Here is an 18482-nt window from a genome sequence, read left to right on the forward strand (position 1 = left end):
AGCCTGTTGCCTACTAGAACGCATATGCCACTAGACAGCCTGGTGCCCGCTAGAACGCCAGTGCCCAGTCAATATTTTCGCAAATGGCTCAAATGGCGAACGACAGCGCGAGCCCTGTTGCACCCCTTTGATGTAATGGTGTAGTTCAAAATGGCTGCTGCGAAGCGAATACCAAAGATTAAGTTGACAATTTGCACAGGAAAAGTTTTGTTCTGCTCTAAACTCGTTTATTAAAGGCACCCCCTACTTAAAGAAAACATTGGCAGATAAAAAAGTGTGTATAATATTCGTAAATTTATGGTACACTCTTTTAATTAAGCCGACCAGTGGCAAGGCTTGCAAGAAATAAACTATGTCCTTTAATAGGTATAAAATATCATTATAATACTGTAATACAACATAATAATTATCATGCTAGAAATTTACGGAGACAATCAATGGAGAATGTATATTCACGATGTCATGCAGGGGCCAAATTAGTCGTAGGACCCATAGGCAGTTTCCTTATCTGTCAAATGGCTAATCCTGGACTGGGTCCATCCTTAAACTTTTTTATTGAATTGTATTTATATTTCTAAGAACACACAGTAAAATGTCTATATATGTATATATGTTTTTTATTTACAATTAAGTAATCTTTGTTTGCATTTTAAAGCACACCACTTTTGATAAATAATGTCCTCTTGTTTTGTGCAAGTGTTTATTTTAATATTTTCTATTTTTGGCACAAAATATTGAGTGCCAATTATCCAAAAGTGAAACATCTTATATAACAATATTGATGTCTATCACCAGTGTTGTTTATTTCTCACCATTAAGGAAAGGGGCCGGGTCCCTTTGGATTGGGAAATATTGCGTCCTTTTGACTAAAAACGGGAAATTAATGTTGCTGTTTTTATGCTTTAAATACATTCCAACAATGTTATTTGAAATGTATTATAATAATCTATAGTAAACACACACCATCATTTTAATTAAAACAACTGCATTCAAAATTCAGATGCCTTGACCTGAATGATGCATTGAATTATTTGTGTTGGCAGCGTAGTGAAATAAGATCTTTTCAAACAGCTCTACAGTCAAGTAAGCTCTTTAGCATTGCATTTAGAGTGGCTGGTTTCAATGCGGGAGACACTGGTTCAATGCCCCATTGGTGCTGAGATTTTTTTCTTTTAAGCAGGCAAGCGTGTTGTGATGACTTTGAATTCATTGAAACAAATTAAAAAGAAGCGCTGCACTTGATTGATAACTGCTTTTATTTATAAAGGATTTGAAATGTAAACTTTTCATCAATGTATAAATCTAAATTTAACAAGAGCTGTGTTTGTGAAACACAATGCCCCATACTTCGCTTTGAAGCCATATATTTGACCTTTGACCTTGAAAGATGACCTTGACCTTTCACCAATCAAAATGTGCAGCTCCATGAGATACATATGCATGCCAAATATCAAGTTGCTATCATCAATATTGCCAAAAATTATGACCAAGGTTCAAGTTTTGGAATTTGGGACAGAATGACAGACAGACAGACAGACAGGCCAAAAACAATATACCCCCCATCATTCAATCTGGAGGCATAAAAACAAATGAAAGGAGAGAAATGCATAAAAAGTAATCTCTATGTACAGTACACTCCACGCGTTTTCCCCAATTTCCCTCAATACGCCGCGTGCATTAACGCCGAGGGCGATTAAGAAAATTGCGATACGCGGCGTTTGCATGATTTTGGACGCTGCATTGAACGATCGGCAAAATTGATAAGCCGACGCGGTGGCCCTCCGCATTGGCAACACGGGAAAACTCCGTGTTTTACGATATAACGATCAATTTAACTTTGTTTGACTTTCAAATAAAATTACATTTATTACAAGTACATACATTTATTTATTTAAATATATATATATATAATATACCATTAAATAAACAACAACTAAGATAGATCGATCCCCACGTGGTTGTAGAAGTAGTTGTATAGAAAACTCGTTGATTTTTGACAAACAAAACATTGTCTTTAAACTTATACTTACCAATTAATATAATCAGTTTGCAACATTGTTTTTTTTTATAATTTAATCCAAAGTGTTCATGTAAGCAGGTGTTTTTTCTATACTGAACATGTAAACAAATGACCAAGGACCCTAAAAGTCTCGCAAATCCGTATGAATTGACAGTTCGACGTTATCAAAGGAAAGCCGCTTCCTGTCTAAAGGCATAACTTACTCAAGTAACCACGTTCAACGAATGCATTTTAATTGTCGGAACAAAGTCGATTCTCTGCTCACTAATGCATTTATTTTCTCTTTGTAGGTAGGTTATTCAATTGATTGCTAAAAGAAGGTGATAACTATTGAGTTGATAGTTGCATTAAATATTCACAGTTGTATTCTAATTGCTTCGACATTCAAAACAATGTTTACCAGTAATTATGGACCAAATCGGCAGAGTGACATTCACACAAGTTAATCCCTTTTGTCAAAACACCGCAGACAGCAGTCTACACAATAGGTCAGTAGACAAGCTTTGCGTGTTTTCATAACGTCAAACACTTAATCCAGTTCCGCCCAGATGTCTTCTTTAATCAGTTTACAGTACAATTACTGTTAAAATAATTACTCTACTAAAATACCGTAACCATAAAGATTCGGCGTGTTCAATTTGAAATTATTTTGTAGGAAATATCAACTTATTCGCGATATAATTTTGTTAAAAAATACCTAAGAAACTTTTAACCAAAATCAACAGAATTAAGTATTCTCTGCGCTACAACGTTTGTATCAAAAAAACAATACACGCACGCTTTGCAGGAGTATACCTTGACCTTGTACATTGCAGCATAATTTTCGTGCGCTTTTGTCGGGAAATATACATGATGACTGTATATTGGAAGCATTTATTAACGTCGTGTTAACATTAAAAATGGTTGTGTGTTTCGGATTACTTATTATTACGGAACATTTATCATTGGGTTATATGTGTTATGATTTATATATTAATTTGTCAAAACGCTTGACATGTCTTATATTCATTCATATTGTAGACGTACCTGTGAATTAAAAAACATAATTTTCATACGTATTAATTTTCTACACAATTATCTTTATTTTTATACAGTATTTAAACAATATTTAATAACAATGTTTTATTTTTTGGCATTTCCAGTAGCACACTGCTAACGCGGTGTTGCGCGGCGGTCGCTGATAAGAACGGAAATTGTCTGCATTTACCGACTAGGCTAAAGTAATACACGCCGCATGTATAAGCGAACTCGGCAGAACGCCGAGTTTTACCTTGCGTTTAAACTTCGCATAAACACTCGCTAGCACGAAAATAACCGCGGAGTGAGCGAGTTTTTTGGGGAAAACGCGTGGAGTGCACTGTACATGTACTAGTGGTGTTAAGGCAAGGTTTTAAATAAACCTGAATGCCTTGTATTGCCTCTATAAAAATCATTGCGCTGTAGAATAAAGTACAAGGAACCTTTACAAACATATACAACAGAACCTGCCTGAACTATAGTAATTTACAACGCTTTATAGCAACATATACAATAGAACTTGCCTGAACTATAGTAATATACAACTCTTTATAGTAACATATATAACAAAACCTGCCCGAACTATAGTAATTCAAGGGCAAATAACTCTTGCACATCTTCACGTTATGGTGATAAATAAAGTTTTAATTTAATCGCTTGAAATTTTTCTAGGAGAAGTTAGGTCTTAAAAATATATGTTGAAAAGCCGACCGACTGACCAACATAATGACTCAAATACACCTCCTCTTTGAAGCTGTATACTTGAAACCTTCACATACCTATATAACCGTGTAACATAATTCAAATAAGGAAGCGCATGTTTTCATAATTGCAATGCCTTATTACAACTTATTCATAATTGCAAAGCAGTATTACAGGTGTATGCATCCGCATATCTGTGTTTTTATCTTATTACAAGTACTTCTCCATGTGATAGATGTTCTGTTTTATTTTGTTATTACTAACTCTTGATTTGAGTTTAGAAAAAAAACATAAAAATTTAATTCTGGGTATAAAAACACATACAATAAATTAATCCAAAAATATATATCAATGTAAGGACTGATTTGAATTTCAGTTTCCAAGCAGTGATATCATATACATGTATCATATTACCAGTTTGATCAGTGCTTTCACACTCTCTTGAACGCAATCAAGCATGATCTAAATCCTAAAGTGAAACTTTTGTTTCAAGGACAAATCCTCTTAAAACTAGCCCAATTTTCCGGTCTTGTTTTACCGGTATGTCAATGTAGAAATTCATTCATATGAAAACATCTTCATATTACGTGAGTCGCATGTTATAGCAAGCACACTGCACGCCGCATACTGCCGGACATAAGGTGATCACAATAGTTGGCTTGAGCTAAAATGTTTTGAAATTCCCACATACATAAAATACAAAACAATTAATGCATGTTAAACATATTTATGAAGAAAAGTTTAGGAGAATATCTCCACACAAGTCTGTGTCTCAGTGCTCCAGCTAGGATTTGAAAATGGCAGGGCGGGGGTGGGGTGGGGGGGCTTTTTTGTCGAAAGGTCACTTTGAACGCCCAGCATTTTGTCAAAAGGGCACTTTCGAGCGCGTAGTCGTTTCAGGAATGCATGTTAATTTATATGTAATTAGTAATTGTTTAAATATATTATTCCCATTATTATTAAAACATTATTAAACCATTCAAATACAATGTCTACAATGAGGAATAAATTAAATACAATGTAATAAGAGATCTATTAATTATCATATATAAAAAAAATTGAAAAAAAAAAAAAAAAAAAAAATTTTGTTAAGGGCAGGGGGGGCCTTAGGAAGCGTAGGGCCGAGGTTCGGAGGGGCAGGGCGGAACGCCCTTCAATTAAGGCCTAGTTGGAGCACTGATGTCTACAGACGTACAGACAGACAGAAACACATGATGATAAAAATATACCCCCTTTAGATTGTAGAGGTGGAATAACACAATCATCACAGCAAACATTTTGTTTATCTATATCAGTACCTTTAATTTGTCCACTCTGTGAGGAATGGGCCTTGTACCATGCACAGCATCGTCTAAGCCAGCCCTCCTACCAGGCCTCACTATGAGAGGAATTGGCCTTCTACCAGGCACAGCATCGTCCAGGCCAGCCCTCCTACCAGGCACTGCATCGTCCAGGCCAGCCCTCCTACCAGGCCTATCATCAAATTAGTTCAGAGTTAGATTGATGCAATATGCACATACCATTTCTGAAAATATGTTAATGTATGTGACAAACAACTTGTATTTTTCTGCATTCAATTTGTTGATACGAAAAATCGCTGTTTTTACAGATAATACATGCATGTTTTTACCTAAGTTGGTATATTACACAGGAGAGTTACTTGAACTTGAAATATTGGGCCATAAAATTCCAACACATTCTGTTTTTAATAAAGTCACTTGTATGAATAGCAATAAGCAATGCTGATTGTAAAAACGCCCATTGCATGAATGCCGTCGCTAAGGTGATAACAACATCACTGGTACAGGCTTTATTCTTGATAAAAGGGGCCATTAGGGACAAATAAGGAATAAGCGATGGTAAGCTTATTCAAACAGATTTTGAAAAGCTAGTTTAAGAGTAAAATTATAGAACATAGTGTTTAAACAAATGTCACAACAAATCGTCTCAAATGGAGACAGTGTTACAAACAGCCCAAAAGCAGGACTGTCCCGCTAAAAGGGACATACAGCATGTAAGGTTATAAGTGTCTTTGAGTGGTCCCCTTAGTGATTGCATTTGGTTCCCTTCGTGATTGCATTTGGTCCCCTTAGGTATTGCATTTTGTCCTCTTATTGATTTCATTTGGTCTCATCAGTGATTGCATTTTGTCCCCTCAGTGATTGCATTTGGATATTTGTTATCAAATTACTATCATTAACTATGGAAGGAGTTTCAATGGTAGGACTTGTACTTGTTGATGTTTGTTTATTTAATCACGCTTGCTTAAAAATATCTAAAGTTTTCGTTTGGACAGGTATTTGCTTAGGAATCTTTTCACTTTATATTTCAAATTGTGTGAAATATTTGTTTTCCATTCAGTAGATCACAAAACGCTTGAATCGCAAATATATAAGCAGCTGACTAACAACGGGAATATCGGGCGCACAAATAATGTTGACGTTATCCAAATCGAGGTACAGTGCAAATTGGTAGTATGTCGCACGCAAACCGTATAAAATCATACAAATTATTCCATGAAAAAGCAATACAAAAAAATTCAGGTTAACCTTTTCCTGAAAATGTAACCCGTAGTAGTTTGGTAGTTTAATCGTCAAAAGATGCGTATAATGGCTATATTAGACTATGGTTAATGTTCAGTATTACTGTTTCCTCACAAATATCATAACTTACACTAAAATTTGCAAATCTGAAACAACTTTTTTCAATTTTGTCAATTTACCAAAATGTGAAAAGATCCTTTTAAAAATGACATTGATGTCCAAGACTTTACAAACACAAGCATTTTTATAAACACCTGGAGTCCACTTTGAATTTTTGTGAAAGGCTGTCTTCTTCTCTGGACACTGGCCATTTCACTCCATGTTCCTTTCCAAGTACATTATGTTTTGTAAACAAATTGTCATGTAAGTCAAGACACTTTCTACAGAAGAAATATTTACACCTTTCACAGTAAAATTCTGCATGAATCACACTATTTTTGTCTTTGCAGGTACTACATAAGGAGTCAGGCACAAAGTCACATCCCTTCTCAATAGAAGACCCAGAAAATGATGCCATTTTGTAAGTTATTTGTTAAACATTAACTGCACTTTCTAATTGCAAGTAAAACTACTTAACCTATCTCCAAATATAGAAATAAATTCTACACACACAGATGTTGCTTAAAAGTTCACTTTTTTAAAAAGATTTTAAACTTATCAGGAACAATCAGGAACAAATCAAATATACAGCTAAGATTGCTATGATCTCTCTACTAATATGCGGCCCAACTTTGTGTTACCAGTAAACAATGTAACCATGTCAACTGACTATCACGTGATTATTAAACAAGTTAATAGCCTATCAATTTTCACTGAATCTATCATGCATACATTGGGGAGGTGTTGGGTTGCATAAAACTGACAATCACAGATATGAAGTGTTTTGGTTGATTTGATAGTTATACATTTTTATTCACAATTGATCACTTAATTTAAAGGGGCATATTGACATATAATAATTTTAAATGACATATGCATTTACTAAATTATATTATCTTTGATAAAGTATGCATTTAAAATTGCCCTACACATATGTCTTGATTTTGTAATTGAACATAATATCAACAAAAGGACTTTAGGGTTGTAACAAAAGTCTCATTAAAGAAGGCTATTTTTGTAGGAGAGTTCAAACCACTTGAAGAGTGTTACAGTTAAATATTAATTGTTTGGCTTGGAATACATTTTGTCTCAACCAGTTCATAAAATAATTGTTCCTAGATACACATCTGCTTCAAAAGAGGTAACATGAATGTAAAATTTAATACATATATGTATTACAGAGGTGATACAATCAAAATGCCCTTTTAATATTTCAAAAGAGGCCCAGCGATGTCATCTCACAAATTTTGTTTCTAGGGCATCAGCATCATCGGATACCCACGTTCGACCCATTCCGTTACTCTCCATTTATCGACCGTGGGACATTATGCGCTCTTTCCACCGTTTTAGGGCGTGTCAAATCCAGTAAATTCTTTGGATCCCTCAGCGCTTCATGAGGATATTTTTTATCAATGATACAACTCGTACTATAGAGGCTTCGGTTTTGTTGTCAAAATTGCGTCGTCTGTAGAAATGGAATTTCGTCATGCATGCGTATACTTTAAAATTGAGAATTTAATCGACTATCAGAGTAAAAGTATCTCTAGTCTCTTACATGGGCGCGATGTCTTTTTAAGCACTCGGACAGGTGGATGGAAAAGCTTGGTGTATCAAATCGCAATTATCCAGGCGAAGCATTGACACCGCCAAAGCGAAATTCTTTTTGTAAACTGTGATTTTGTCGGTCTACTGAAAGGTTACAGTTAAGGTCAAAACGGTGTGTTTTGTTTATGTCCCACAGCTAATGCTGGAGAGTAATGGAATGAATCAGTCGTGGGTATCCGACGATGGGCCTTCAGCATCATTGCTGAAATAGTGAACATTGACAATAAATAAATACTTCAAAATTGTGCAATTTTTAAAAACCTATGCAATAAATAACCAATTTTTAATAATTCATATCTCCATTTCAAATTTTGGTATTGACATAAGAAATATTATAAACTGCCACCTCAAGCCGGGTATGCGAATACTTCATTGATGGATGGCACTTCACTAACAGAGAACAACAAACGCCACGCGCGAGAGGTTAGTTCCTCTGTTTTATTTAAAGTTATATCCTAAAGATTAGTTTTTAAGACAAGACACATGGTCGAGTTGATAAATGGTGTACCCTTCTGTATTGGGAATACACAATTGCACGGAAGAATGGTACAGTTTTGCCCAAAAAAATAGAAAATTCGATCTGAAAACAGCATAAACTGGATGAACAGTAAACATTTTAACAAAATAAAACTACTAAGAATTATTGCAAGAAATTGTTTGCTATTCCAGCATGTAGAGTAATCACTGTGCTTCAAATACTGAAATTTTGATAGTATTCAATGAAATATAAACAAAGATAGTGCATGTTGTAATAGGTGGCATACATAAAGTTGCAGGCACTTTGTTTACTGATAAAGGGCACTTCAGATTACGGAGACTTTACACAAAGCGGGCACTCTAATAACTGAGTTTTATCTTCTACCTTAAATGCATTTATTAATATTATGGCTATTCATACGAAACATTTTGAAAATATTTTTTTTTTTAAAAACCCCATTACTTTTAATTTATACTATGTTAATTATAATTGCAATTTTCAAATAAGACAATATTTATTATTAAATAAATGTGTACATAATGAACTTGTTTTTTATTGGTAACTTGAGATTCAGAGAAATGAAAATACAACGGATAATGCGGATCAACACAATCGTGTTTAATTTAACTTATAGCAGACCTCTAGATAACGGTAGTGAAGGGGTCTTTATGAGGCAAATACACATTTGTTCTTCATAAAATCCTATGTCGGTTGTGCTTATTTGAATCGCATCATCAAGACGATACTTATGCGTAGCAACAAAATTAAAAAGAGAATGGTAAAACTCCCTTAATTTTGAGCCCTGCTTATAGGGAGCACTTCCCTTTACGCAACGCTAACGTTTGCTCGAAGTGCGATTCACCTGACCCTAAATCACTGTATTGGTTGAGTTTAAAGAAACACGGGTAAAATTAAATCGTAAAATCAACTGATTCTGGAAAAAAGGAATGCGTACATAAAATGTTTAAATGTCATATTATGGAGTCAGTACTTAGTATACCCCCACAAACAAAGTTTAGGGTGCTATATAGGATAAAACTTGTCCGTCTGTCGGTCGGTCCGTATTAAGTGTCCGCTCTCTCGGTTTTCATCCGATCTTCACCAAACTTGGTCAGAAGTGGTATCTAGATAATGTCTAATTCAAGTTTGAATATTGGTCATGACGAGTCAAAAACTAGGTAACGGGGTCACTTAGTGCGTTTTAAACATTAAGCATGGTGTCCGCTCTCTAATTTAAGTAGTGTTCATCCAATATTTGCCAAACTTGGTCAGCAGTTGTATTAAGATGATGTCTAGGCCAAGTTTGAACATGGGCCATGCCGGGCCAAAAACTATGTCACGGGGTCACTTGGTGCGTTTTTTAACATTCAGCATGGTGTCCGCTCTCTTATTCAAGCAGTATTCATCAGATATTCACCAAACTTGGTCAGAAGTTGTATCTTGATGATGTATAGGCTAAGTTCAAACATCTCTGAGAGGCAGTTTAAGCAGAGTGATTATTCTTGACATGCTATCTAATATATAAGTAAATAGCCTTAGTAACTTCATTTGGACATAAAGATAAATGCTTAAGATCAACCGTTTAGAACGTAATTTAAAATATGTGGTCATGTAGATTTTACTCATTAGACATATCCAATTTGTTTAACATTTATCTTTCACATTTATACCAAATCATAATCATATTTCAAAGGGATAAGAACATGCTTCGGTTATTCATTTTTTATTTGCGTACTAAGTACATACATTTTTATTTATTGCCTGCTTACTTTAACAGTATTCCACAGCGAATTCTGCATTTTTGATTCAAAAAATACGAGTGTGTTATATCTGGAAAAAAGTGTCTAGATGTCAGGAAACGAAGTGCCATTGTTTTTTAGATGATCGGTAAACGAAGTGCAGATGAAAAATGTGCATGCGACTCTTAAAACATTTGAATTTTCTCAAATACATTAGTAAACTAAAATGTAACATGTTGTAACATTACTAGATATATTGATCTTTTAATTCGAATAGTAAGCACGTTCTTGATTTATTTCCAAGTATGTTTATTTTGTTAAAATATGTACTGATCATTCAATTCATGATATCGATGGAATTTTATCGTTTTTTTTAATAATTCATCGTTTTTCCGCGAATTTTTTTCTTCGCAATACGAAGTGCTATACCATTAATCACCCAAACAATGTTCTGTGTCTAAAAACCAAATAAACAGAACATAAATACAAAAAAGCTGAAGAACTCACCTCTCGCGCGTGGCTTTTGTTGTTCTCTGTTAGTGAAGTGCCATCCGTCAACGAAGTATTCCCATACCCGGCGTGCACCTTCATATATAAAACATATAAAATCATCATTTTCAAATATCAAAGTATATACATACGAGTATTCTTGAGATTCAGTTCCAGTTGATGTTTTAAACTGAATAAACACTGAAATCATACAAGAATAATAAAGTCCTGTATCTTTTTATATATGCACATATGGTGGTCTCATACCTACAAAAAGACCGCCATTCTGCAGCAGTACACATCTATAAGTGAGATAGTCATCTGAAGCTGGGAGAGTTGTCTGTATGTACCATTAGGAGAACAAGTTGGCCACACAGTCAAATTGTTACAATTATTATGATGTTACATATAAAACACCAAACCTCTGATCTTCGTGATTTCAGAGACTTTCAAGCAATATTTATTAAATTCTATGAAAACAATATGACACCTGGGCTTGGCAACATTTGATCACTGGGAAATTTTTTGAAAACAAACCGTCATAACCACAACATTAAACTAAAGAGCAAAGATTTTTGTAACTTCCACTTAATACATAATACAAGGCAAACAAGTACTCCAGGACATTGCCAATCTTGACCTCTGTGAACTGTTTTAGAACACTTGTTCTAGAAATTTTTCTCATTTAACGTTCAACAACTGTTCTTTTATAATTCTACGCAGTATGATTACAGAACAGTTCTAGTCGGTGTGTCCTAGAACTGTTCAAGGACATTTTCAGAACTGTTCTAGAATGTTTTTTCCAGACTTATTTGAAGCAAACCTTCGAAACTGTTCTTAAACATAGTTCCAAGTGAACTAGTCATCAGGATTAACCTACTTACCTTACATTATTAAATAAAGTTTATATAAGAAAATATATAAGCTTTATTTAACTACAACAATATACTTCAAATAGTTACAGAATTAGAAAATAAGTATAATATTGTTAACATCAATATTATGTATAAACGATAAGCATAATTAATATATGAAAAAACATTTTAAAGGGAAATTCTCCTATCATTCAGGGAGGTAATACGTATAACAATTGTTGAACAATTGTAGACCTTGGTTCTAGACCTGTTCTATATGGGTTCTTATTCCCCATTAGAACTTTTGTAGAACTAACTGGTTCTTAAAGAGTTCTAAATGTGTTCTAGAACTACATTTTAGAACATTTTTAGAAATGTCTTGAACATATTTTGTCCTTAAAATGTTCTAAACATGTTCTTAAATATTATTGGAACAGTTTCACAACCAAGCCATGTTCCACAATGTTCTGGATTTATTCTAGAAAACTGTTTTGGAACAATTCCAGAACATACGTTCTAAAACTTCAATATGGAATATTCTAGAACTGTTCTTGATGTTCTAGAACAGTTCCAGAACTGTTCCAATTTCTAGAACAAATTTTCGCAGGGTGTGTAAATAAATCATTATATATCTTATTAGGTAACAGGGTTTTTTTTGCCCGATTTTATAGCCGAAATTCGGCTATATTCCCACTCGCAAAAAGTATATTTTTTTCCCAAAATTTGCTAAATCCCAATTGGGGAAAAAAAGCTAATGACATCGGCTTTTTCGATTTTTAACAAACCATAGTCCAATCCAGTCTCATACAGTTTTTTTACTATATAGCGAGTTGGATAACATCAGCATTATTCGTGTGCCCGATATTCTCTGTGTTGTTCAGGCGCTTTGTGATGAAATTTAAGTGTTTTGTGATTCAGCTGAATGGAAAACACGTATGTCTCACAATTCAAAATATTACTTGTACAAGAGATGTGTTTGTCAGAAACACAATGCCCCCTATTGCGCAGCTTTGTAGCCATATATTTGACCTTTGACCTTGAAGGATGACCTTGACCTTTCACCACTCAAAATGTGCAGCTCCATGAGAAGTAAGTAAGAGATTAAATGGAGATTTTTATTTTTTTTATTTTTGACCTTTGACCTTGAAGGATGACCTTGACCTTTTACCACTCAAAATGATCAGCTCCAGGAGATATACATGCATGCCAAATATCAAGTTGCTATCTTCATTATTAAAAAAGTTGTGGCCAATGTTAAAGTTTTCGGACGGACGGAATATTTGACATTTGACCTTAAAAGATGACCTTGACCTTCACCTTTCACCACTCAAAATGTGCAGCTCCAGGAGATACACATGCATGCCAAATATCAAGTTGCTATCTTCAATAGTAAAAAAGTTATGGCCAATGTTAAAGTTTTCGGACAGACAGACGCCATATATTAGACATTTGACCTTGAAGGATGACTTTGACCATCACCTTTTACCACTCAAAATGTGCAGCTCCATGAGATGCACATGAATGCTAAATATCAAGTTGCTATGTTAAATATTGAAAAAGTTATGACCATTAAAGTTTTCAGACGGACGGACAGACCGACATACTGACTGACTGACTGACGGACAGTTCAACTGCTATATGCCACCCTAGCCAGGGCATAAAAAGATTCCTAAGCAAAAATGTGGCCAAACAAAAACTGTTGATTTTTTTAAGTAAGCATCATTAAATAAACAAACATCGTCAACAAGTCCTCCCATTGAAACTCCTTCTATTGTCAATGATAGTAACTTAATAACAAGTGACTCATTTTGCATCGTCATCGTTGATTTCTGAAAACAAAGTGCTGACTGATAAAATATTCAACATGTTGAAACTAGGGAAATAAGTTTGTGAGTGAAGACTTTGTGTGAGCTTATTATGTGGAAAACTGTTGATCATGATGGTGTTTGTGGAGTTTGTGATTAAAGATGTTGAACTCTTTCATGTAATTTTAAATACCAATTTATTTTCCCAATTTCTTGAAAATGACGATAAAATTCCCAATTTCAATTTTATTTGGGATATCTTCCCAAAATGCTGAGAAAAAACCCTGGGTAATTTAAGTTTGGAATTATTACATGACCTATACAATTTCAATTGCTGCTTAAATATACAGTCAATTGAAAGCCAAGATGGCTCATCAGTCCTCTTTGAACACACATGCCGATCTAAAAAGTGATCTCAAACAACATATATGGGAATCTGGTTGAAAGGGACCGTCAACCACGAATGACGAAAAAAGAAAAGTTCTAAAATACCGTATTTTTTTTTTACAATTATCAGTTTATATTGATTAAAATATCATGACTGGTATAAATTACATAACTTGAAAAAGTTGTTAAGTTTTCATATTTTCAGTATATTTGGTAATAAATTTTACTGGGTACAGGTAACAGGTAACTACCATTTAACTATAAATAACACAGATAGATTGATCATCATCATCACATGGTAAACCCAGGAATGCAAATTGTTCATTTTTATATGTTTTATATATAAATGATAAATATACCTGCGTTATTTATAGTGTTTTTTGTTATGTCACCTCAGAGTATTTTTGCCATGTACTTTAGATTTCACATCGCGAAATTTTATTACCGAATATACTGAAAATATGAACTTTTTTCAAGTAATGTTATATACCAGTCGTGACATTTTAATCAATATAAACTAATAACTGTACAAAAATGCAGTATTAAAGAATTTTTCTTTTTTCGGCATTCTTGGTTGACGGTCCCTTTAAATCTATGGGATAAACAATTAAGGCAGAAGGTAACTATTTGAAGCAAGAGATATATGAGATGATTGTCAACATAGCTCTCTCAAAGGAAGATTAATATATGGGGTCACATGAAATACTGTGCATGACATACATTGTACAGTGCTATATCAACAACATATATTTTAATGCTATTATTCCGTTGGTAACGTGTTAAGCGCATAATAACTTACAAATGTCATGTAGGGAAGGCTGTGATTTAAAAACTCATTACATCACAAATGTTGTTCAATATTTTCTAACATGAAAACGTTCTTTGAGTACATCACAAATATTGTTCATTATTTTCTAATATGAATGCGTTCTTTGATTACAACACAAATATTGTTTAATATTTCCTAACATGAACGTGTTCTCTGATTTCATCACAAATATTGTTCAATATTTTTTTACATGAACAGGTTCTCTAGATTTTGTGTGCAAACCAATATTATGATACCAGATCATGTGACCTTGACTTTAAACATTATATGTTTATTACTTTCCACCAAAAAATCACTTAACCTTGTGACATTTACCTTTGACCTGTGGCCCAAAACATCAATAGGTGCATTAAGTTTTTCTCAAATAACCATCATACCAATATATGTATCCCGGAAAAAGCAACTTTTTGGAAAAACCCACTAATCTGCTGGTACAAATAAACATGACCCATTTATAATCCTTTCAAAACCACACACCGTATCAACCCTTATTATTTAAAGGAAGCTATCATTGGTTGATATAATGGACCAGCGTTGTTTGTACAGGAGTGATTAGTGGGTTTTTCTAAACTTGTGCTTTTCCGGGATCAGTCTATTTGCAAGATTGTACACAAATGCATTCACTAGATATCAAGCAGAACAAAATAGTCTACATACCAACCAACCCACCAACCCACAATGGGCATGTGCACAGCAATATACAAGCCAATTCTTTGAAGGTAAACTTAAGCTCCATTGGTCTTTTTCTGCTCGGGTACTACTTAAATTTACCCCGGATACGGGATACTCCTAAGTATACTTAAATGTACCCCGGGTACGGACACTATACTGAAACATACCCAGGATTTCTAAGGCTAAATTGGTCGTCGTCAGCTTTTTGTTTCAAATTAATTATGTTCATATTTATGTCAATATTCTGTAAAATGACCTTTATGTTATCAAAAATCCTACTCAAAAAGCATTTTTTGGAACTTTTTTTTTTGAAAGAGAATTTTGATTCATATTCCGTAGTGCGTTTTACGACATTAGATATTAGGTGGGAATACAACTTGGGTAAAATTTACCGGGTATGACTGTTAGTATATTTTCTGTATGTGAGGTACATTTTAGTATACTTAAGAGTACCCAGGGTACATGTAAGTAGTACCGAGCCAACAATAACCAATTGAGCAAAACTTAACTACATATATAGGAACTTAACAACATTGATTTTACAAGTTTTGTAAGTATGATTCATATTAAAGTAAATCAAGAATTGCAATATCAAAACTACTATTTCACACAAATCTGACATGCAAATTGCACAAAAAGTAATACAAAAAAATATGTTGATAAGTTTAAAATGCTTATTTAAATGGGTTAAATAAACCATTGGCTAATTTGCTTAAATATCATATTTAAAATTCTTCAGCTTAAAGGATACATTGTACAAATTAATGGTTGTGGATATTTGAACATGTCTATTTCACACAAAGGAATCTTCTTTAGGCAAGTATCTCATTTACTGAGCTATTCAAAATCTTTTAAGGAGTGTTGATTAGTTTTCAAACATCATAGAAACTTGTTGGACCAAAGAACATAATTTTTTTCCCAATAAAGCTAATTGAATTTGTTATGAACTAAAGGATTACAGTAGCTTAAAGGGGTATAAACAACGATATTTTCAATTTACCAAAAGCATAATTCAAGAAATACATATTCTCTCTTTTATAGCAGAAACTTATAAAGGAACATTGTTATATTTATGAATTTTGTTAGACAAGAGGGCAAAAAATGCCCTTGATCGCTCACCTGTGTTATGGGGCATGGCCAAAATGTATCCCGGGGGCATGTTTCGAACAGTTTTTTTCTCAAGGACCAAAATCTGGGGTCACATACCACATCAAATCTGTGTGCTTTGTGTTTGGTTTTTTGTAATGCTATGTAATATGTGTACAATATAAAATATTTATTAGTCTCAACAACTTCAGTCAGGGCCAATTTTGACCAAAACGAAGGATTTTAACAATCTTAATACAGAACCACTATATGATGTTTCATGCCAAATATTACACTGTGACTTTGCCTGTAGAGAAGAAACACAATGCCCCCTCAGGGATCATCCTAGCCCAAAATTTTAGGGAGAAGTGACTTCTCCTTCCAATGGTATTGGGGAGAAGTGAGCGGACCTTTGATCACACGCGTAAAGGTACTTTAACATTAATGTTTCACAATTAATAACCATACATATATCTGAAATAAAATATGCTGAAACACTTACTTAAAACTAAACATTTTATTTTAAACTGCCATGATGTAAAAGAGATATTGCTCTCAAAAAAACTGTAAAAACGTGTGTTTAATTTGGCCAAAATACACATTTCATTCATATGTAATTACTACTTAAGCAAAGAGCCTGAGGATATAGGATAAAGGGAATATAGGGCAGAGCCCTAGCATATTGTTCTTTTTTTAGTCTTTCTAGGTGCAATTTCTGGTTAGTACATTGCGAAATATTGTCAACCAGATCATCCGTAACATTGCATGTTTATTCGTCATTCTATAAAAAGCTTATAAAGGACGTAAAAATATAATTAAAATCGACGAACCATTCGTATCCGAAAACGACTGTCCGAAAACATGTCGATATACGTCTTCTGCACATGCATATCGTTTGACGGCAGAAAATTAAAACCAGTAACCTCTAACCTAGCATATACACAATCAATATATTATTTGGTTGACATATTGCTTTAAAATACAATATTGCAGTGCTTTACTTTGCTAATAGATAGTTTAAAATAGCAAGATTACGGACATTAGCAACATCCATAGATTGGACGGGTTTCGGACAGTACCGAAGAGGTTTCATCAGTTACTGCTCATGTCAGTACCAATCAGAAATCAATAATTAAAAGACCAGACAATGTCTCATGGCGATATAATAAACGCATAACAATAACAATACAAATAGTATATATTCGTAATGCTATATTTTATCCCCTTTGCGCACAATAAGTCACTGTTGAGCATTTGGTTATTTCTATTCGATTTTTATCGCATATGCACATTTTTTAACTGAATTTAAATTGGCAATTTATCCCCATTAATTCCGCATTATGCAGCAGTCTCAATTTGCAATTTGACTAACGACAGAGAGTAACATGTACTCTTAAAAACCTTCCGAACATTTCGTGGGAGATTCTTCAACAATACATGTTTATGTTCTATGCCGGCCATAGCTTAATTATTTCAAGATTTATTGTGTTTTATTCGATTATAAATACACAAATTGATGTAACACACCCGTACATTCTGAAATACCCCAAATTGTAATTCTCCCAACTGAGTGTCGCGTGCCGGTAATTCTTATGTTAAAATGGCGTCATTGACTTTTAATGGAATGTTCCCACGTGCTTGACTGCGTTTTTGGATTAAACTTTTAATGTGTAAGTCTGTTTCTCTGTTTGTGATATTTGTTAAGCTCAGTACTCAAATATATTATGACTGAAATTTAGCAGTGAGATTCGGACTGTTTTAAGTTGTACAAATCGTCAAGCATAACAATAAATGACCATCATGTGAACAATGGCTGTATTGGTACCCGGCAGCCTTGACAAATAACAAGAGCCGATTGAAAAACTGTAAACGAGGTCGGGAGCCTGGCATTCTATACATAGATGGTTACGTCAATTACACTATTGTCGGTAAGACCGGCGTGTACACAATGCCTCAAATGGAATAAACCAAGGCGACTTGCATCAGCGATCAGTGATGCGTAGCAAATCCTCTCGCTATCAGTAGATCAGATAACCGATAATTGCACACACAAACAATGGCAGTATGAGTGACGGCATTGCGCACACGTGCGGCAGATTATCAAAGGAGAAAATATAAGAAAATGTTGGCGATTTTGTTTTCGCTTTGATGTAATCA

The 18482-nt window shown here is 34.1% G+C and overlaps 2 protein-coding genes across 2 annotated transcripts in view; one reads left to right on the plus strand and one right to left on the minus strand.

Moving 5' to 3' along the window:
- Window positions 1–18482, minus strand: part of LOC127843152 (uncharacterized) — a 303491-nt gene that overhangs the window by 269898 nt on the left and 15111 nt on the right. Inside the window, exons 3-5 of the mRNA XM_052373226.1 lie at window positions 10711–10788; window positions 6537–6607; window positions 5038–5212 (exon numbers count right to left, since the gene is read on the minus strand). Coding sequence (XP_052229186.1) covers window positions 5038–5212; window positions 6537–6607; window positions 10711–10788 — 324 coding nt within the window. The remainder of the gene's footprint in view (window positions 1–5037; window positions 5213–6536; window positions 6608–10710; window positions 10789–18482) is intronic.
- LOC127874091 (uncharacterized) overlaps window positions 1–18482 on the plus strand; it is a 331818-nt gene that overhangs the window by 67815 nt on the left and 245521 nt on the right. The gene's annotated exons all lie outside the window — the stretch shown is intronic.

This window comes from Dreissena polymorpha, chromosome 1 (genome assembly GCF_020536995.1).
Source record: "Dreissena polymorpha isolate Duluth1 chromosome 1, UMN_Dpol_1.0, whole genome shotgun sequence".
Lineage (NCBI taxonomy): Eukaryota > Metazoa > Mollusca > Bivalvia > Myida > Dreissenidae > Dreissena > Dreissena polymorpha.